General features: G+C 28.3%; 1 protein-coding gene across 3 annotated transcripts in view; it reads left to right on the plus strand.

Moving 5' to 3' along the window:
• The window catches only part of LOC117177527 (proton-coupled amino acid transporter-like protein pathetic), an 89,547-nt gene that overhangs the window by 59,869 nt on the left and 7,106 nt on the right, over positions 1-22,572 (plus strand). For all 3 annotated transcript variants that reach the window (XM_033368301.1, XM_033368302.1, XM_033368300.1), the window contains 6 exons: positions 6,475-6,509; positions 6,625-6,719; positions 9,601-9,696; positions 11,068-11,218; positions 12,651-12,772; positions 16,493-16,848. In XM_033368301.1, coding sequence (XP_033224192.1) covers positions 6,507-6,509; positions 6,625-6,719; positions 9,601-9,696; positions 11,068-11,218; positions 12,651-12,772; positions 16,493-16,848 — 823 coding nt within the window. In that variant the 5' untranslated portion in view covers positions 6,475-6,506. The remainder of the gene's footprint in view (positions 1-6,474; positions 6,510-6,624; positions 6,720-9,600; positions 9,697-11,067; positions 11,219-12,650; positions 12,773-16,492; positions 16,849-22,572) is intronic.

Below are 22,572 nucleotides of genomic sequence, written 5' to 3' on the forward strand. Positions count from 1 at the left end.
TTGTGGATTAACTACTGTTGGGTAGGCGAACATATTCTCAGAATTTAGAGACAATCGAAAAACATGACTTTTTGAGTTGGGGCAGTTGAGGAATAATGCCCCGTATATGAAACGGGATACTTCTAACTTCACTTTTTATTCTTTTATATCGACTTTAAAACCATTTTACATATCTTTTTTAATTTGAGGAGGTTATTCATTGAATTGACCTTTGTGAAATCTAAAAAAATCGCCATTAAAAGATGTTTAGGTAATTGGACATTGGAACCAATTTTTACTTAAAATAGAATTAATTCATTATTCAGAATCTTGAAATAAATCTTCTTAGATTTGACGATAAAATAGATTAAAATTCTTTGCTAATGATCGATTAATGATATCTTAAATAATCATTTTAGAAACTTACAATCTTTCTCCGAAAATGAACTTATAAGGCTAGTTTTTGCAATTAAAATGAATAGAATTGTTATTTCAATTTTTCTTTTGGGAGGTTGATGTATTGTCATGGTAATTACACAGGAAAATATTGTAGATATAGCTTGTTCTGACATACATATGTTCCCCGCCTTTAAATAATTAGGATGTTACTTCCCACGTAAATTTTAGCTTTCGTCTGTGAAAAAGATCAAATTTATTTCTGGAATCCGTTATAAAAAAATGAAGTGCCTATATAATAATAATAAATAATAAAAATAACACATTTTTTAATTCATTCGAAAATCTGTTGATGAATGGACAAATAAGAAATAATCAACGTAAGTAAGTAAGAAAGGTTGAATATTTGGAAACAGTTCAAAATGGGTTTTTAACGAGGATGATTTATTGTACAGAAGATATTTTGATATGCAAGTAGCATACTGGTTAATATGTTCAATCTAGAATGCTTTTTGCTTGAAATGTCGATTTCAAAAAACTTTATGTTTGTGAATCATTTAAATTTATCTAATGATTAATTACAGGATGGACACAGGGTCAAGAAACCGGGAATTTTTTGCGATCGTGAAGTAAACAAATTCTAGGAATAAAATCTATCCAATCACTTAAAATATCACAAATTTCGTATCACGTGATATAATGCAATATTTAAAATAAATTCGATTTCAACTTATTTAACGTTAAGTTTAATTTTTAACATTTTCAATACCGGAGTTATTCAGCTTACGATGCGTAATTCTAAAATCTATTATTTAAGACATTTTTAATTTTAGTACTTCATCTTTAAGCGCATACTTTACATTTAAAGTAGGTTAAAATGCATTTTTAAATACTTAAATAAATAAATTTTAAAGCTTTATTATCAATGGAGCAACAATTGATATTATAAGAGGAGTCTGCATTTGTTCAAAATTAAACAATTTCCAGATTTTCAGGTTAAAAATGGAACTGTTTCAATTCGAAAGCCTTAGAAGCTAAATAAATGTAAATTGCCAATTGAAACTTCATAAACTATTTGTAATCTTCAAATAATTTCAAATCCTGTTTAAATACTATTTAAATCTAAAATATTCAATTTCTGACCCATTCAATTTGAAGTTTGTTAACTAAAAATAGAGTTTTTAAAAAATGTTTAGTAATATTTGACTTTTCATTTTAAGAGAGCAATTTTAAATAAGATATTCAAAATTAACCAATTTTAAACTGAATTATTTGAAAATAGAAAGCCTTGACCCGTTAAAATTCGAGTCCTAGAATTAAACTTTGTACGTTAGTGCCATTAATTTTTTTTTTTTTAATTTGTAAGTGTATTTACTGAATTTTGTTGTTGTTAAATAACACTTGAACAATTATTAATTTGAAGCGACTTAAAATTAAAACATTTTCACTTATAATTTCAAAAGATTTCAGTTAAAAAGGTTTTAATCGTTTAATTTCTTCATATTCCCAACATAAAATTGCTTCAAATTATATGATTGGAAAAGCAATTTAAAAACTTACGAATTTATTGATTCATTCTTAAATTTAGAGCATTGAAAATGATAACGTGTCGTAGATTTATATTTTTTAACCATAAGTCTTTGAACTGTTCAATTTATAAGCGTTTAAAATTTTTCATTTTAACGACAGTTGATTTAAAATTGATCAATTCGAAAGTGTTAAAAGCTTCCATTTTATGCATGTAAATTATTGAGCATTTAAATAAAATTTTCTGATTTGAAAATTTTTTAAGCTCCAATCTTAAAAGTTTAAAATTAAAGAGTTTCAACTTTGATTACTCTAATTTAAAGTTCAGCTTTTATTAATTCAAACAAACAAAAAATTGCAGCTTTAAAAGCTATAATGTTTTAAATTCAACGACCGCGACAAATTTTTTCTAAACATGAAATGACCGGAAATTTATTTCCTTGATTAAAACGGCCACCTTGTAAGTCTAAAATTGTTTTATTTAAAAAAGCTGTTTAAAATTATCCAGTTTTGAATTGAAAATAGTTTAAAACAAAAAATGTTTAAAGCATAAGAAATTTTAATGCTTATATTTCCGGAATTTTTCACTTTTGCTTGCCTTTAATTTATAAATGGCCCATTTCAGAAGGTTTCTAATAAGAATGTATGCAATATAATAGACGTTTGAGTTAAAACTTAAAACTAATTCAATGTTTTACTATTAAATTATTCTGTATTCAATGTTTGAATTTAATCGTTTGAGAGATAAGGGTATAGAAATTATTAGTTCTTTGTTTTGAATCTGTTGAATAAGAGCACATTTTTTATTTAAAAAGTTTGATTTGTTAAATATTTAGATTTTATAATTACAACAAAATTAAAAAGGAAATTTTTATTCTACAAATCCAGGGCCATTAATATTTCTGAGCCCATTATGCTCGCCTTTTTTAAGTTTCCCAAATAAATTCGATGTATTAATTGATGTGGACTTGAGTTCTTCAAAAAAAATGGTCGGTTAAGGAATCGAGTAAGTTTGGCATAGCATCGAATTAAATCGTCAAAAAGTATTTGACGTTTCTGTTGTTGACTGTTGTGTGTGACATCTTTGCATTATGAAGCAATTATGTTTCTCCTGGTAGCATATTTTCATACAGGCTTTGGACGTGTACATATGAGATTGTAAATTGCGTTTAGATAAGGAGGCACATGTGTGCATATGGGTGTTCTTTATTGTTTGAATTTTACATAAAATTTGCCTTTCATTAGTAAAGCTGTCCACGGCACAATCATACATTTCGAACTACTTCAGCATTTTTTTATATTTTATATTTTCATTTTTAAATAATACATCTTAGTTTGAAAGTAAAAGAGAACTATTTTTAGAAACATAAAATATCATATAAATCTAAATAATAATTCTTTATTTATCCATCATAAAATTATAATCTCTAATTATATGTAAGAACTGAAATCTGTTTTGAATAACAAACTCTAATTTCGAAAGACACGATGAGACGAGCTATAATGAACTTGAAAAATAAGAGCAATGCTAATATTTTAATTGTGTTATCTCGATCGAGTTCAAATTTAAAATTCATTTTGATGAAGTAACCCGTTCATGACGTTTGTTATCAAAGTTTGCATTTTTTATTGTATTTTTTTATTGAGGTCTAATTACCCTCGTACGTAGAGATAAACATTTGATTTAAAATATGTTATTTTTAGTAAGATTTTCATAGAAATTTTGTTTATAGATCGCTATTTTTCTTATTTTTGTTATGAACTGAGAAATTACGTATTGACGTATGGACGCATACAGTGAAACAAGAAAATATTTAAACAGGCGTTTAATTCTTTCCGTCATGCTGTTTTATATTCCACCGTTCTGTACTTGACACCATTTTTGTGATAATATTATTACTTCACTGTTAAAAAATTCTTGAAAATTCAAGATCATTTAAATTGCAAACTTAAATTAATTTTTTGATACTGGTAAATACAAGGGATTTTCATACACTTATTACTGAAAATTCATTATGAACATTTTTTTAACCCTTTCTACATTTTCATCTCAATGAGCAGGTATTGTTTTTCAGGGTTTTCAGTTTCATTGATCGAGAAAACCAAGACTTAGCCTAGAATTCTGAGCAAATATTAAAATACATAAATATTTAAAATAGCACTAAATATCATTTCTTGAGGGAAATTTAAAAAAATAAGTTTATACTATTATAATTTTGGTCCAAAATTTAACTATTTTGGTTTTAAGTTCTACTATCTGATTGAAAATGCATTTTTGTTTTGAAAATTCAAATATTTTTTGTTAAAGGCATCTTTTTGGTTGAAAGTAAATTATTTTTATTTTAAAAGTCTACTATTATATTGTGAGGTCAGAATTCATCTCTTTTGGTTAAAATTCTACTATTTGGTGGAAATTTTCATTATTTTGTTGAAAATGCAACTCTTTTGTTCAAAAGTCATTTCTTGGTTGAAAATTCAACTTTTTTTGTTAAAAAATCATCTTTTTGGGTAGAAAATCCTTCATCATTTTGGACTGAAAATTCATCTATTCGTAGAAAAGTCATCTTCTTGGTTGAAAATCCATTTGTTTATTGAAAGTCCATGCTCCACGGTTGAAAGCTAGTTTTTCTTAATTGAAAATCTACACTTATATTCTTAGTTCAGAATTGTTCCCGTTTGATTAAAACTTCTTCTATTTGGTTGGGAATGTAATTATTTTGTTGAAAATTCCACTATTTTCTCAAAAAATAATCTTTTTTGGTCGAAAATTAAACTGTTTTGTTAAACACTAGTCGGTTTCATTGAAAATTAATCTTTCAGTAGAAAAGTGGAAATTTTTGTTGAAAATTTCCGGATTTTCGTGAAGAATCACCCTATTACTCCTATTTTGAAAGCATTTTAAACTGGGACGTTTGAAATTGATTTTAAAATAATGAATTTAATTTAAATGATGTATTTCCTAAAATTTTTAATTCTTTTTAAAATTTTTATAGTAAAGCAATTATTACTGCAAATTTGTTATTATAAAAAGTTAAAATTAAACTGGGAAAATTTTAATTTTTGACCCAGAAATAGCTTTCGGACTCACTGATTGAGAAAAAATAGGATTTGCTTCGATGTTCATCTGTCGTCGTTGCCAACAAAAAAAATTATTCCTTTCAGGTTCGATTTTGTAAAAAGTAAAAGAAAAGTAAAATTTTAAGTATTCCTGAACAATCTGTCTTGCGTGTTTTAAATAAATATTTTGAAAATTTTAACAAAAATAATTTTGTCGTTTACAAATAATTTGGTTGTTAGATTTTTAATTATATTTTCAGGAATTCTTCAGAAAAAATAGCGACCCCTCCACAAATTTATTCGTTTTTAGTCGGCAGAAGGTGATAATAAATTACGTAAAAAGTTGAAATTATGAATGAAAATTTAAGTTTTTTTTTAACTGAAAATCTCGTTTTGGATTGTTTGATCATTTGAATGCAAAGAAGGAAACCAAGCCTTTGTGCATAAATATTTATTGTATCTCGGAGTTTCGAATTCAAAGTCTTAAAGTCAAAGGTGGTAAATTTATTTTATGCTAACACAGCAGCTTCGAGTCGACTATGACTCTGATAAAATCTTTTGGAATATTCAATCTATACCAGTAAAAAAATGCAAATGATTGATCCATTGAGAAAAATACACTTTCAATGAAGTTTTTTATAATACTTCCTAATATTGCACTGCGAAAAAAGCGTCATTGAATCAATTGGCCGGCATAATCACCTTCGCTCAAATACAAATGTCAACGATTAAAATCAGTACTTAAAGGAAAATATTATTATTTTCGGTTCAACAATGATGCAATATATTCCATAGTGAATCAATCAAATCTGCTTTTGAATGAAGGCGCTACTGCGGCCTATTTTTGCTCAATGTAGAATGTAGAGGATACAAAATTTATTTATTTTGTCTGTATTAATTTTTATATTTAAGCGATATGTTTATCATTTCATTGATATATTAAATTTCTTATTTTTCATATAAATTGTTTCTCATTGTAAAGTTATTTGAACATACATTACACTCATTAATAAATGCATTAGAGTTATACTACACACAACAGCTTTGTCTGAAAACTGCCGCTGCACGTATTTATAAACACCAACAGTAAGAAAGTATTTCAGTAAATAAGCTTCTTTTATTTCAATTAAATGCAAATCTTTTTAATTAAATACAATGTAACTACTAAACTAAAGACAGCCTCAATTTTATAAAAGACCCTGAATAAAAATGTAGGCCATTAATAAAAATTGAACTTCGTAACTAATAATTGGAACAACTCCAAACAAAAAAGAGAATCTCTCAATGACAAAGATTGTTTGATGATGCTAATTATAAAATCTAAATTGAGTTGTTTACAGGAACAGAAATTTCTTTCTGACAGGAATTATTGCAACTGAAAACAGTTTAGCTTTATTATTCTTCAACTTTTTTTTCTATTAAAAATTGAAATATGAAAGTAGAAAATAGTTATAGTTGGATCCTCTATTTTTGTAGTGCTCTCTCTCTTTATTATTAATTTTTTTTGTGTTACAGGTGAACTCGCGATAAAACGTGAATAGACGAAAATGGTAAGTAATCTGTTGTACTTACAATTCTCCACAAAATTAAAAAGAGTAAAATGTTTACAAGAAATTGTTTTTCTTATTTGGAAAATGGTAATAAAAAATCTGATTTTTTTTTTAGGGAGAAGATAAGTTTAAAGACAAAGCACCCACGGAGTTGGATACATTCCTTCCCCAGGATGGATCACACATGAAGGATGGAGCCTTAACAGCAAAGTAAGTTTAAATTTAAATTTGCAAAAAAAAATGAAAAACAAAACGGTAATAAACGAACTGTATTTGAAAGCACATAAAACATGTTAGTGAATCTGAATCATGAAATAAACATCTATTACAAAACATAATTAACTCTGGGTCGTAAAATACGTAACTTTTATCACTTTGATAAAGTTTAATCTTTAATCAACCAGCAGACTTTAAATCTCGCATAGTTAGATGAGTGATATATAAATTTAGTCACTTTAATAAACTGAATTAAACTCTATTTAAAATCTTTTATTAAAAGGTACTCTAAAGAATTACCTTTTCAAAAATTGAAACCTTTGTTGATTAATCCGAATTTTTTATCTGATAAAATAAAATGCAGTTTTGATGTATACTTACTTTATTTCTTGAAAAAAAATTTCAATTATATATGTTTTTAGTTTTGAAATTAGTTTCAAGGTCGTTTTGTGAAAAACATGAGATTTTAGTAAAATTTGGATTTTTCTTAGATATAAATTTGGATTTTCCTTTAGTCAGATTATATTTGAAGCCTCGGTAGAGTTAACGTTTGTTTAAAAAAATATATATTACCGAGCACTTATGTTCATAGCATGGCAAGAGATTCTTGCCCAAATATTTGTGGTTCTGCGTCGTAGTATACATGTCATACAGCAAATTATATAATACATATAACGAACTATTTCAACATATTTTCACAGTTTGAACAAAGTTAAAAAAAAATTCTATATGCAGCTTTCTCCCTGCCGAGGCTTAAATTAATATCGTTCAATCCATTCGTTTGGTTCCAAAAAAATATTGTTTATGAATTGATTATTATAATTGCGAAGATGATAAAAGTGTCCTGTGGAAAAATTGCATGAAACTAACCACTTGTTATACTTCATTAATGAATTTAAAACAAAAGATATATGTACGTGGGTTCAAAATCCTTAACTGAGTTTAATTAAGTCATTCTCGAGGAATTGAGCACCGTGTTATAATTATATACAGCATTAACTGCGATAATCGGGTTTTCCTTTCATCAAGGAGATTAATGAATCCTTTCTATCGAATCACTCGTAATTTGTCTAAGTGCTCACCACTTGATAATTATAAACAAACATGTTATGCGAATTCCTTGACCCATTTGTAGTGATTATACATCAGGGAAGTTTGAAATATATTGGCTTGGCTGGAGAACAATCCTCTTTGATTGGAAGTTAATGTAGAGCTTTTCTAAATTGATAAATTTGAAACATTTTTAACCAATTGTCAAATTTAAAAATAGATTTTATTCCACCCAAGAAATATTAAGGGAATTCATTGTTTAGTAGACCGGATTTTTTCTAAAAAGTAATACATATTTGAATTTTGTGCTTTATTTTTCAAAGAAACCCCTTTTTTTTAAACCTCTATACCTTTCGGACAAATTGAGATATTTATTATTTTCTTTTTTAGTCTAATAGCATTCCTCGTCTAATTTCAAAATCCACGTTGAAATTGAAAAAGGTTTTAAATTAAGATAATGGCAGCGGTTTTTCTGAAACACTTAAAAGTCGATTTTCTCAACAAAAAAAACCCCACCTTTATATTTTTTGTCAATTTTTTTTTAACTTACACTTTGATAATAAAGATATCTTGTAAGTTTCATGCATGCAAAATAACTTTTGTAGCCAGGAGAATTCTTTTTTGTTACAAACGAATTTTCTACTTCTTCGAAACAATTATGGATACAAAAAAATGTAAAGATAAAAGTTTACACGTCTAAAAAAGTTCTACAAAAATGTCTTGTTCTTTTACGATATTTTTCATAGTTCACGATAAAGTTCAAAAACTACATTTTTAGGGGAGAAAAAATTCTCCCGGCCTCAAAAATGATGTAGGCCGCATGATGCTGCTAAGATGATTTCCTTTTATCAGTAGAAACTTAAAAAAATATATTTAGAAAAATAAAAAAGGTGGGGTTTTCCCGAAATCATAATTTTTTTGAAATTTGAAGAAAAAAATAAAAAAGATTTTCTTAAAAACCCTACCCTTTTTATTTTTATAAGTATTTTTTTAAGTTTCTGGTAATAAAAGAAAGGCATCTTAGCAGCATTATGCGGGCTACACGATTTTTGAGGCCAGGAGAATTTTTTCCCCTAATAATATAGTTTTTAAATTTTTTTTGTGAACTATGAAAATACCACAAAAGAACAAGACATTTTTTGTAGAATTTCTTAGACGTGAAAACTTGTATCTTTGCATTTTTTCGTATCTATCATTGTTTCTAAGAATAATTAAAAAATTCGTTTGTAACAAAAAATGATTCTCCTGGCTACAAAAGTTATTTAGCAAGCATCAAACTTGAAGATATTTCGATTATCAAAGTACAAGTTCAATAAAAAATTGATAAAATGTATAAAGGTGGATTTTTTGAGAAAATCGATTTTTAAGTTTTTCAGAAAAATTGTTTGAAAAACAAAGCACAAAATTCAAATACGCAGAACTTTTTAGAAAAAATTTTGTTTGCAAATCGGAAAAAACATGTCGCCTAATTTTCTCTAAAAACAACATATTTCGCCCTCGAGAGATTCTACGATTTGAAGTGTAGAGCCCTATCTGATTTGAAATGAATTCGGTCAGCAGATGTTCCAGTATTCGTGAAACTTTGTTATAATTTGAATATATTGTTAACAAATATGTGAAAAAGAATATATAATAACTAAACTCATTTATGTTGAGCGCTGTATGGTATAAAATAAAATTTTTATTAATTGAAAGAAAAGTAAAAAACATTAGTGTCACCATTACTGGATATATTAATTGGGTCAATTATTTAATTAATAGTGCACAAGATTTTAACCTTTAGTTTTTATGGATATTTTTTTATTAGATTTCTTTTGTTTTGCAGGTACAAAGTCCAGGTTCTTCCGCGTGATCTTGAAAATGGGCACGATGGAAAGGCTTTCGATCCTTTTTTGGAACGAAAAGTGGACAATCCAACGACGTAAGAATTTTGTTTTTGAATAATTAGGTAAATTCTAACCTCACAGCTTTCTTTATCCTGTAAACATAATACACTATTTCGAACTTTTTGATTTATTATGATTTATTACAGTCATCATAGGCTGTCACGTATTTACCTATTTTGGAAATATGTCATCTTTTTGACCATTTTCATTTGGCGAAGTAAAAGTTGAAGTAAAAGTAAAGTTTTGATTTTTTAAATTAATAATTATTCCTTTTACAAATATATTATCTGTAAAAAATATCATGCCACTTGTATTTGGTTAGTTTTGCGTCTATAAATTCCACTTCAGTTTTTATTTTGTTTGAATCGTTCAATTTTATTATATTTCAGCTGGGTTCAGAAAGCCCAGTTCTTAGTTAGTCAAAACCTTATAATATAAAATTGGTCTATTAATGGATTTTTAAATTTGCATGTTTTCATGTTAGGGAATAGAAATCCAGAGACATGAATGTGCGGTTTGCAAGCTGATAGTGTGTAATGAAAGGCATCTTGGTATTTTCCTTGAGTAGACAAAACAATTTTCTTATCCTATTTATTATATGATTCAAAGTCAATCGATTTCTTACAAATAGGTTTTGCTGATGTTTATCGACTTCCACAATAGATAACATGTATAGAAACTATAGGTTTCACAAAGAGAATGCATTTTTTTTCTAAACCGGGATATATCACGAATATTTACCGTGAGCATCGGGAGAAAGCCGGGAGGCGAAAACTGAAAAAATAGTGGCCACCCTGCCCGTTTCACCTATTTTGAAAATTTGTCACCTTCACCTATTTCAGAATATTTTCACTTTTTTTTTACCTTTTTCAATAGTTCAATTTTTTGAAACTTAATGTTGTAGCGTTTGACATTGAAAATTTTTGAATTGACTTTTAAAAATTTTTCAAATTTATTTTAAATTCGATGGAACAACTTTAAGCAGAGAGCTTTCAAATTAAAATAATTTATATTTGGGAAAATTCAAAGTAGTTTGCTTACTTCCAATTGAAATGAAAAAAATTAAAGCCTTTTAGTGCTGGATAATTTTCGCTTTTGAAAGTTTCAATTGATTTAAAGAAATAAACTCGATTTGGACATTTTCAAATAGAAGTTTTTTAATTTACAATAAAAATATATAATAAAATGAAGTATATTTATTGAAGCACTTATACTAATTGCGAAATAAATCGAAAGTTTTTAATAATTTTCAAGAAGCTAGTAATAAGTCATACATTTTTCTGAATTACAATCCTTTGAAGCAACCCTTACTTTCTTCCCCTATTTTATCCTAAAATAGGAACTGTGAGGCCTCTGAATAACTTTTGTAAGTGTGTATATCGAAACTAAATTTTTAATTTTTACAGAGATTGTGATACGCTAACACATTTGTTAAAAGCATCTCTGGGTACTGGAATCCTTTCGATGCCACTTGCTTTTAAAAGTTCTGGGCTGATTATCGGAATCTTCGCAACGATTCTCGTAGCTTTTGTATGCACCCACTGTGCATATGTGCTTGTAAGTATAATTATTATAATTCTAGAAAATGACAACATTTAATAAAAAAAAATATAACACGGTCCCTTTACAATCTAAGAAACTTGAAAAAACTTTAAAAAGGGCTTTATCTTTCTATTAATTAATAGCAGTCAAATTGGAAAATTAAAAGGTATGTTAAGCTGGCGTAACCGGATTTTCGAATTGAGTAAAAACCTATTTCATAATTAAGGACCCATTGAATGTTAATTAAATGCCCAATTGCCAAATTTCATGCTTCACTATTTTAAAAAAAAACCGGAGGTTACGCTAGATTAACGTTAAGCTGATGGAACCCCATGTGAAATAAACGTTCAATCAAGTTCTGCCCAATCATATAATTAAAGGCTCATTTAATGCTCTCCAAAACCACCAAAAACTATTTTCCAAAAGCCACCCCTAATACTGAAATACCACCCTCAATATAAATTATGCACAAATTGTAAATCTGACCATATCATATTTGAGGGGTCATTAAAGGCTAATTTGATGCCACTTAAACAATTTTAATGCTCTGCTTTTGAAAAAATAGGGATTATGCTGGCTAAATGCTAAGTACCTTAATTATAGTATGGTCAGATTTACAATTTGTGCATAATTTATATTAAGGGTGGTTTTTCAGTATTAAGGGTGGCTTTTGGTAAATAATTTTTTGTGTTTTTGATGAGTATTAAATGAGCCGGTTTTTTTTAAATAGTGGAGCATTAAATTTAGCTAGAGATCCTCAAGGGAGAGTTGAGATACGGGGAAACTCCAAATCTGATTGGCGGCGCTGTACCGGAACTAGTTAAACTTTTATGAGCTTTGATTAGCATGAGTTGGCGCTATTTTGTAATCACAATTTTATTCTTAAGAGAATTTAATACAGAATAAAGACAGCACTCAAACAAGAACATTATAAATTATTGGGAAGCTTAGTTACTAAGGTTAGGAAAAAATAATATTCACTTTGAAACATATACTTCAAAATTTTCATAAACAAAAGAATGGATAAAAAATAAAACTGTTCAAACTTTTCGCGCCCCATGAAAATATCAAAGTTCCGCTACAGCGGCGACTATTGGAGGGGAAGACCTGTCACAACTCTCCCTAGAGGATCTTTATATTTAGCAATAGGGCATTAAATGAGCATTAAATGAGCCCTTAATTATGTGATATGCAAGAACTCGATTCGACATTTATTTCACATAGGTTTCTGCCAGCTTAACGTAAAGCTAGCGTAACCCCTGGGTTTTTGAAAAAATAGTGGAGCATTAAATTTCGCAATAGGGCATTAATTAGCATTAAATGAGCCCTTAATTATGAAATAGATTTTATCTCGATTCGAAGATGTGATTACGTCAGCATAACATACCTAAAGTTAAAAAATTATGGGAAATTTTCTAAGCGTCTATTTTTTTATATTTATTTCTAGGTAAAATGTGCGCACGTTTTGTACCATAAAACGAAAAGAACCCAAATGGGGTTTGGAGATGTAGCTGAAGTGGCTTTTGCTACTGGGCCCAAGTGGGGAAGGAAATTTGCTAAATTTTCTAGGTGAGTGAAACAATATTAAATTGCTTCTAATTTAAAATTTAAACGACAGGGAATGTTTCTTGAAACCCGGAAAGTAACCGTAAACTTTTTTCTGATAATCGAGTTGATATCTAGTTTTCTCTCTTTACAATTTCTTTTCGAGTTTTTCTTCGAATGAGGAAATTTTCCCTCAATATTTCAAGGTGTCTAGCGGACCGGAAAAAAAATTTCTCCTCAGGGTTATTGTCAAAAAGATGACCATTTTAGACAATGAGATTTTCGACAACAAAAAATTTCCAAACTGACTATTTTTTAAAATTAAGGGTAATCTAAGAGTCTAAAAATATTAAACGACTTACTAAGCCATAAAGGAATGTATTTGTGATGAATATTAATTATAAACGTTTCTAAAGGTCGCTTGGCAGAGCATGTGACTGTGATAAAAAAAAACAAAGTTTCAAAATCTTTTTGAAATATATGCAGATGACTTTAAAAAAGCCGTTGCGAAGTACTATGGATGTATTGACTATAGGTGTAGTAAAATGTGCTTAATTTATGAGCATTTTGCTTCCTTATAGGTATAAAATAAATTTGCTTCCTCATAAAGGTAGTTTTTTCTATAAAAAAATATTTTAAAAAACAAATTCTTTCAATATTATTCAAGCTTATGTTTCTGTCATACCAAATGTCTTATTTTTAGAAAATCAGAGAGCACATCAAAAGCTCAACCGATATGTTCTGCCAAAATTAACCAGTGTTTAAGTTACGTTAGTGTTGTGTTCCAATTAAAAAGGAGTTTCTTCATATAAGCATTGCAACCTTTTTTTTAATTTCTATGTAGTTACTGATTGATTAAGAATGGTCATCGAAAGTTCGTGAATAGATCAATCCATGCTTCGAAGACGCGAAAAATTACATCAAATACGATACTCTTATATTCTCATTTTTTTTAAATCTCTTAAAAACAAAATTAATTTTGTTAAGAAGTTTAAAAAAGATATTGGCACGTTGTCGTACAAAAGTTTTTAACCACCTCTTTTTTTATGACTGATTAACTTCTCTTAGTTTTGATTATGTCAGAGCTAAGAATTTGTATCTTAAAAGGTTTGAATGTTCTCAAAATTTTGTATAAGATGAGCGCAGGATGAAGCCAATTTGTCCATTTTTCAAGTATCATAGTCTTCAATTTTTAATAACTTCCGTAATAATAAATATTGTATAATGTTCTTGGGATCATTTTAAAGCTATTTTTCCATAATATCGCAACAGCTTATCAGCATAAATCTAAACAAATTTTCCATGATAGAGCAAGAACTTAATTTTGTAACAAAAAAGTTAGAAAAATTTGAAAACATTCTATCTGTAAGAAAATAAAAATGAAAATTTAATGAATATATATTTTAATGGAATTTGAAAGAAACTTAGTGATTATATGTTTTATATATTTACGAAATCTAGCTTTTGCCACCAAAATATTGAAATTTTTTAAACTATTTTTTTTACAACTAAGTTCTTGCACTGTGATAGGGTTTTTTTTAGATTTATGGTAATACGACATTGCGATACTGTAGAAAAGTAGGTTTAAATTGAGTCCAAGAACATTAAAAAACTTGATTATTACGAAAGTAGATATCAATTTAGTGAGACCATTCGCTGCATTGCGCTGTCAGTGTACATCAAATGAAAAGAATGTTAATGCGTAATTATAATTGTTATAAACAAGTTCTATTAATAAGCACTGAATATTATAGATTGCTTCTTTGTAAAGAATATTCTGGCATTAATATTACTTATTTTTATCGAAAAACTGATACTTGATCACAAAAATTTGTCTCCCGATATTATTTGTTGATTTTAGAAAAAAATATGACATCACACTGACATTTAAAAAAAAATTATTTTATGAACTCATAGGGACGAATTATATAAAAATGTGATAACGAAAGGTAGATTTGAAAATTTTGGTGACCACAAATCTCCTTTTATTAGGTATTTTCACTTCAATCGCCAGCTACCTTCACTTCGATGATTGTTGAGGGAGAAACAATGAAACAAATGCATGGGTCAAAAATTTATTTTTATAATATCTTCATAGTGACTAATAATCATTATTATTTTATTATGTCATTAAATAGTTCTTAAAAAATAAAAACTATTTTTTAAACGTACTTATATAGAAAAAATTCGTTTTCACGAAGATATTAGCAAAATAGGGCAAAATGGACTGAATCCCATGCACTTGGTTCATTGTTTCCCCCCCTCAATATTCAACAAGTGACGTTAGCTGTTTGTTGAAGTGAAAATACCTAAATTTCACGATTTATTTGATTTTTCCTTCAGCATTTGGAAAAATCCTCTAATTTTATATTGTGCTAAATAAGCATGGAACGTTACCAAATATTTTATAATATTTGTGATAATTGAGTGCGATTCTATAGAAATTTACCTTTTAAATAACCCCAAGAACATTTAAAAATGGACCGGATAGCTTGTTTATTCAGCTTCAATTTGCTTTTTTTAAACCTCGGTACGACAATTTCTCACTGAGATATCGAACTTTAAATAAAAAAAGGACCCTTTTGTCTTTGATCGAAGATATCTCAGCAACCAATGGTCGCACTGAAAATTTAAGGGCAGTTCTGAAAACTGGAATAAATTTCCTACAAGATTCTGCCACGATCTTGAATAATTTTTTTAACCATGACATAAATTCGAAAAAAAAAAGAAAAAAGAGTAATTTATGTTTTTTTAAGAATATTATCGGCTACATTTTAAATCTTCATGAATGTTATAATAATAATGTTGACTGTGCCTTTTTCAGTTGAATAACCCCCCAAAAACCCATCGACGTTACGTTTCGATCTAACGATTGATAATTAGGATATTTTCAGGATTAGGACATGATATAGGCCATGATTAGGACATGTTCAAGCTCAAAAAACGTGACCTTTTTATTTCTTCAAAAGTTTGACCGTTTGACAAGGAAATGGTTCGTTAGATCTAAATGTAACGTCTCAAGGTTTTTGGGGGGTTATTCAACTGCAAAAGGCACACTCAACATTAGATATTTCATGAAGATTCGAAATGTAGCCGTTGATGTTCTGAAAAACCATAAATTACCCTTTTTTCTTTTTTTTTTGAATTGATGTCATGGTTAAAAAAAATTATTCAAGATCGTAGCAGAATCTTGTAGGTAGCCCTTAACTTTTCTGTGCGACCATTGATTGCTGAAATATCGTCGATCAAAGACAAAAGGATCCTTTTTTTATTTAAAGTTCGATATCTCAGTGAAAAATTGTCGTACTGAGGTTTACAAAAAATCAAATGGAAGCTGAAAAAAACAAGCTATTCGGTTCATGTCGTAGCTCAGTTGTAAAAATTGTTTTCAAGATCTTGATATGACCATTTTTCACTGAGATACAGCATTGTATTTATCACATCAGTTTGTGATACAGCCTAACTTTGGCACTTGTAAATAAATAATTCTTTTCCTCATGCCATTATCATAACTTTGGCATGTGTAAATTAATCATTCTTTTCCTCATGCCATCATTTTCGTATATGTATATTATTTTTAAATCACCAGGCCTATATATTCGTTTGGGACACATTACAAGGAGACATATTTAAGTTGTTCGGGGTAAAAAAATGTAATCGCGAATTTAAAATTGCTTGATTACTAAACAGTACGTAGACGCCCTGTAGTTTGATCTAGTATTTAATTTTGTTATCTGTTTACAGGTATCTCATTGAAATAAGCTTGTTCGTCACATACTTCGGTACCTGCAGCGTATACGCAGTGATAGTTGCACGCAATTACGCACAAGTCATCGAGTTTTATGTTGGGTATGAACCAAACATACGACTTGTTATATCTGCTTTACTCCTGCCTATGATTCTATTAAGTTGGGTTCCCGATTTAAAGTATCTCGCACCGGTCTCCATGGTGGCAAATGTGTTCATGGGAACGGGATTGGGAATTACATTCTACTACCTAGTTACCAACCTACACCCACTTAGTGATGTTCAAATGTTTGGATCTCTCAGCGACTTTCCAGTCTTCTTCAGCATTACCATTTTTGCTATGGAAGCTATTGGTAACTATCTTTTTTTTCTAAACAACTATAGGTCTTATTTAATAAATAGGAACTAAAATCACTAAAGTGTAGACCTCGAAGTTTCGTCTCCTACTCAGAGAAAAATGGTTGTTCAAACGTAAATGTTTAAAGTGTAAAATCGTACCGCAAAAGGGTTAGATATTAACTCTTCATGTCGTTGACTGAGTGCAAGAAAACGTTATACCTCTATCGGCCACTTGATGAAGCTTTCTTGAAAAATACTGTCGGCATCTGCTGTTCTCTTGATGAAGCTTATTATCATTTTTTCGTGTCGTATATAGAGTTCCCTAATGCCCAAGAAATTATGTTTAGCAAATACTCTCGAGAATATGCTCAGCATTTAAGCTCCAACAGAGTATGTAAGAGAATTTAAAGCATTTTTATTGAAACAAATATATATCATAATTAATACATAATTATATTTTTACAAAAACATTCTAGAGTGAAATAAAAATATACTTGTTTAAATTACAGAGTTGGTACAGATCAGGTAATTCCAGAAAGTCAGGGAATGCCAGGGAAAACGTGATAGAGTTAGGGAGTTATTGAGGAACTAAAGTTAAAGTTAATTTATTGTTATGGTTAAAAATCCCAACTATTTGTTTAAAAATTAATCTCCTTTCACTGAGGATTCAAACTCTTTTGTTGAAAATTAATCTTTTTTGGTTGAATTCAACTATTATTTGTTTTTTTTCAAAATTTAATTATTTTGTTGAAAGTTAATTGTTTTAACTGAAAATTTAACTTGTACATGTTTGGTTCAAAATGTATCCTCTTGCGTTGAAAATGTAAATATTTTGTTTAAAATTACTGTGTATTTTATTGAAAATTCGAGATTGTGGGAAAATATTTAAGCTTCTTGGTGACAAATTCCTGTTTTTGGTTCAAAATTCCTTTAAAAATTCAAATATTTGGATGAAAATGCATGTACTTTGGTAGAAGTTCCTCTATTTTGATAAAAAATCCATATTATTGATTAAAAATTGATCTTTTTGGTTGAAAATGAGTTTTTTCTTATTTAGAATCTATTTTTTAACTGAAAATGTAACTTACATTTTCTATCAATAATTTATCTTTTTTGATATAAATTTAACTTTTTCGTATAGAATTACACTATTTCGTTAAAAATAAACTTTGACTTTATTGAAAATGAAGTTTTTGACTGAAAATTGAATTATCCTATTTATAGTTGAAAATTTTATCTCTTTTAGATGAAAATTCAACTATTTGTTGAAAATCTGTCTTTTTCGGTAGAAGAGTACTCTCATTAGTTGAAACTTTATCTTTTCCGTAAAAAATTAATTTCTGTTGTTTAAAATTCAACTATTTTAAAAAAATTCGTTTACTTTTTAAATACAATTTATTTTACTAACTGAAAATTTCCGATTTTTTTGGTAGAAAATTTATCTTTTTGTTGAAAAGGCATTATATTTGGTTAAAAATTAATAATTTTTGTAGTTGAAGGTTAATCATGTTAGTTTAAAATTCACTGTAACTATGCCATTTTTTGTGGAAAATTTACCTTGTTTGATAGAAATGTAATCTTTTTCGTTTAAAAATGTCCTGTTTTGTAGAAAATGAAACTATTCAATTTTTTGAAGAATTCATTTCTTTGGTTGAAAACAAATATTTAGTTGAAAATTCTTTTTTTTTTATAGAAAATTCATCTGTTGGTTTGGAAATTCTACTATTCGGTCAAAATTTCATATTTTTGGTGAAAAATTAAACACTTTGATTAAAAATTAATTTCTTAGGCTGAAAATTTGTTTCTTTTTAGTTGAAAATTAACTTTTTTAACTGAAGAGTTAACTATTCTATTTTTGCTTCAACATATATATTTTTAGTTAAAAATTAATTGATTTAGCAGAAAACTGGTTTTTTTGTTTGTTTAAAATTTACTTTTATAACTGCAAAATGAACTATTCTAGTTTGGGTTTGTAAATTTATCTTTTTCAGTTAAATAATTTTATATTTTATTGGAACTGTATATTTTTTGGTTAAAAGTTCATCTTTTGGGTTTAAAATTTAATTATTTTGTTGAGAATTCATCTCTTTGGTTGAATATTTATTTTTCTAACATTTTAACTATTTGAATTTTGGTTGAAAATTGATCTTTTTGAGATGAAAATGCCTGTACTTTATTGAAATTGCATCTTTTTTTGTAGAAAATTAATCTTTTGGGTTCAAGATTTAACTGCTTGGCTAAAAACTCATATTTTTGGTTGAAGATTCATTATTTTAGTTAAAATTTTATTGACTAAGTTCAAAATTTATCTTTTTGATTAGAAAACTCAACTAAAAAGCAGAATCATTAATATTTTCTTTACAAGATAGTAATAATAATGCTGTAAATTGTTTTCATAGATTAAAATAATTGATTAAATGTATAAAAGTATCTAGATGTTAAGTGTGAACATCCATTTTTTCCGTGGAAAGCTTTTTCGTTAAGTTTTGCAGACTAGAATCACCACACTATTGGAACTATTTGACACTTTCTTTAAGCGATAACACTATTTTGCTACTATTTCGAAAAACAATAACAGTTAAAACGCGATACGGAGAGGGGGGCATTATTTATTGGTTGAAACTGTTCGATGTTTAAAAAAAAAAGAATTCTCAACAAAAAATGTAATAGTAAATACTTTAACCAAGAAAATATTTCCATTTTAAATAAAAAATAGTTGAATTGCACCAAAAAGGACGATTTCTCATAAAAATAGTTAAATTCTTAAACAAAACTGAATTAATTTTGAAACAAGCAGTTGTATTTTTAAGTAAAAAGATCAATTCTGAACAGAATACAAAACAATTGTAATGACATAGTTAAATTTTTGACTAACAAGGTTAATTTTTTACCAGAAAAAAAAACGAATTTTCAAGAAGTTAGTGAAAATGAGAAAAGTAATATTTTTGAACAGTTCTCCTGTGCTCTTCTTCGTGTTTCTCCGGAAGCAAAAATTTAAATAGTATTAACATCTAGTAAGGAAAATTAAATGACAAAATAGTGTAAAAATTTGAAAAAAAATAAGATTGAAGAAATTTAAAGGGGCGGGAAATTAAAAAAAAAATGGTAAAAATGTAAATATTGTTAATATCATTCATTTTGCTATACAATTTAAACAATTTTGTTTGTTTTTTACTAAAAAAAAACTTTATATACATATTACTGGGGAAATAATTACTTAGGCCAATCAGAAATTTCCGCGGAAACAGTGTCTCGTTCAGGAGCCGAAGTTAGCCGCAGATGAAATTTACTATAGTGCGTATAGTGCTATAGTGGGAAATGATATAAGTATCAATTTTACGTATAGTCTTATACATTTCTTTTTGCGTTTATTATATGAAAAGTTTTTTTTGAGGCTTAAAGATTATGTATAATAGATACGCTGGCTTCTATCGTTAACAATGCTTGATTTGCGAAAATTAAATAATTTATAATATTTTTCTGGGTGTAAAAGAAGAAGGGGGAATAAAAAAAGAATTTAAAAAATTTTAAATTATATTTTGTATAGTTCCACATTAAGTTATTTGCAATATATATTCGTAAGATGCATACAATTAACAATTTTGATTCAAAATTTATAATAATTTTTCAGATATACTTAGCATTTATTGTATTTTAAATACTTGTGTACTTAATTTCGCGCCAATAAGCATTCGGTTAATTTCCAAAGTTGTCAAACACATGCACCGGAATGACCGTAACCCGGAATGACCGGAACACCAATCACAGATCATGTTTGACAAGAAGGAACTTTTTCGTCTTGTCGAAGGTGCTATGCGATTAGTGTTCCGGTCATTCCGGGCTCGGTCATTCCGGGCTCGGTCATTCCGGTGCAAGTGTTTGACAACTTTAGAAATGAACGGAACGCTTAATGGCGCGAAATGAAGGATACCAGTATTTAAAATACAATAAATGCTAAGTATATCTGCAAAATTATTATAAATTTTGAATCAAAATTGTTAATTGTATGCATCTTACGAATATATATTGCAAATAGTTTAATGTGTAACTATACAAAATATAATAAAAAATTTTTTAAATTCTTTTTTTATTCTCCCTCCTCTTTTACATCCAGACAAATGTGATAAATTATTCAATTTTCGCAAATGCCGGTGTATGCGTTATACATAATATTAAAGCCTCAAATAAAACTTTTCATATAAAAAACGCAAAAAAAATCTATAAGGCTGTACGTAAAATTGATACTTACATCATGCTCCCTTAATTCATCAACACTGCTCATTATGTTCATAATTTATTATTTTTTATAACCTCAACTGGTAAACACTTTTGAAAAAAAAAACACTCACAACAAATGTGACACGCACTATAGTAAATTTCATCTGCGGCTAATTTCGGCTCGTGAACGAGACACTATTTCCACAGAAATTTTCTGATTGGTCAACGCTTCATTCCGGCCATTCCGAGATCCGGTCGTTCTGGTCCATGGACTGGATGCCTTATTATTTTCGAAGCTTTTTTTTCTTCAATCTCATTTATTTTCAAATTTGTACACTATTTCATCATTTATTTTTCCTCATTCGATGCTAAAACTATTTCGGCTGGTGGCCGCTGGTCAACTCTCATCTAACTTTTATCCTACAGGCTTCCCATGAAGTGTCACCGGGCTGATTTTAGTTTCCCTTTTTTTGTATCTTAAAGTTTTTAAGTAAAAAAGATGGATTTTTAACGAAAAATGTAATAGTTGATATTTAAACAGAAAAATGTTATTTAAATTAAAAAATCAATTAAATTTAACCAACGAAAACAAATTTTTAACATAATACGTGTAGCCTTAACTAAAACAGATTAATTTTCAGCCAGGCAGTTGCGTTTTTAAGAAACAAACGAAAAAGTTCATTTTCAACCGAAACGGATTAATTTTTAAATAGACAGTTGCAGTTTTACCCCTAAAAAGGTGAAAATTCGACAGAGAGAGATATGAGTTTTCAAACCAAAAAGATAAATATTCAACAAAATAGTTGAATTTTAAAACAAGCAAAATTTGTTAGTCTAAAAAGAACAAAAATTTCAACCAAACTGTTGAATTTTTAACAAAATAATTAAATTTTGAAGCAAATAATAACATTTGTAACTGTAAAGTATAGGGTAAGAGCACCAATTATTGGCATGCAAAAAGCTGAACTGAATTTTTTTAAATCTGCGTAAATATTTGATTGTACTAGATAATTAATATACGCATTATATGTAAAAAATAATAGTATAATTAAATTAATTGAGGCAACACTTGCTTAAAAATGTATTATCTAATTAACCGAGCGGCTGAGAGCAAAATCCGTAAGTATCGAGTTGCGCTCAGATAAGCCGTGTAATTTTTGTTAAGTGTAAGATCATACTAAAAACTTCAAGTGCAAGATCCGTTCTTCTCACCTGTAGCGGAAGATCCATTTAAAAATTTTATCGTGGTAAAATTCACTCAGACAAAATCTTCCGTGCAAAAACCGTGCTCGAGGCTCGAGCGATACGGGAAATGGGAAGCGCGCGCCCCTCTTCGAAGGTCAACTATCTTACTCGTTTTTTGTAATTCTGACCGCTTTTGTTTATGCGTGCACGGTAAAAAAAATTGAGCTGTGACTGGGATATTATTCCTTATTATAGCTAAACATTTAGCTGAAAACGAACGAAGGAATTTAGAAAGATCCCTGGATCAGCGAAAATGAATATCCTTGACCATTTTC

The sequence above is a fragment of the Belonocnema kinseyi genome, chromosome 7, assembly GCF_010883055.1.
Source record: "Belonocnema kinseyi isolate 2016_QV_RU_SX_M_011 chromosome 7, B_treatae_v1, whole genome shotgun sequence".
Taxonomy (NCBI): Eukaryota; Metazoa; Arthropoda; class Insecta; order Hymenoptera; family Cynipidae; genus Belonocnema; species Belonocnema kinseyi.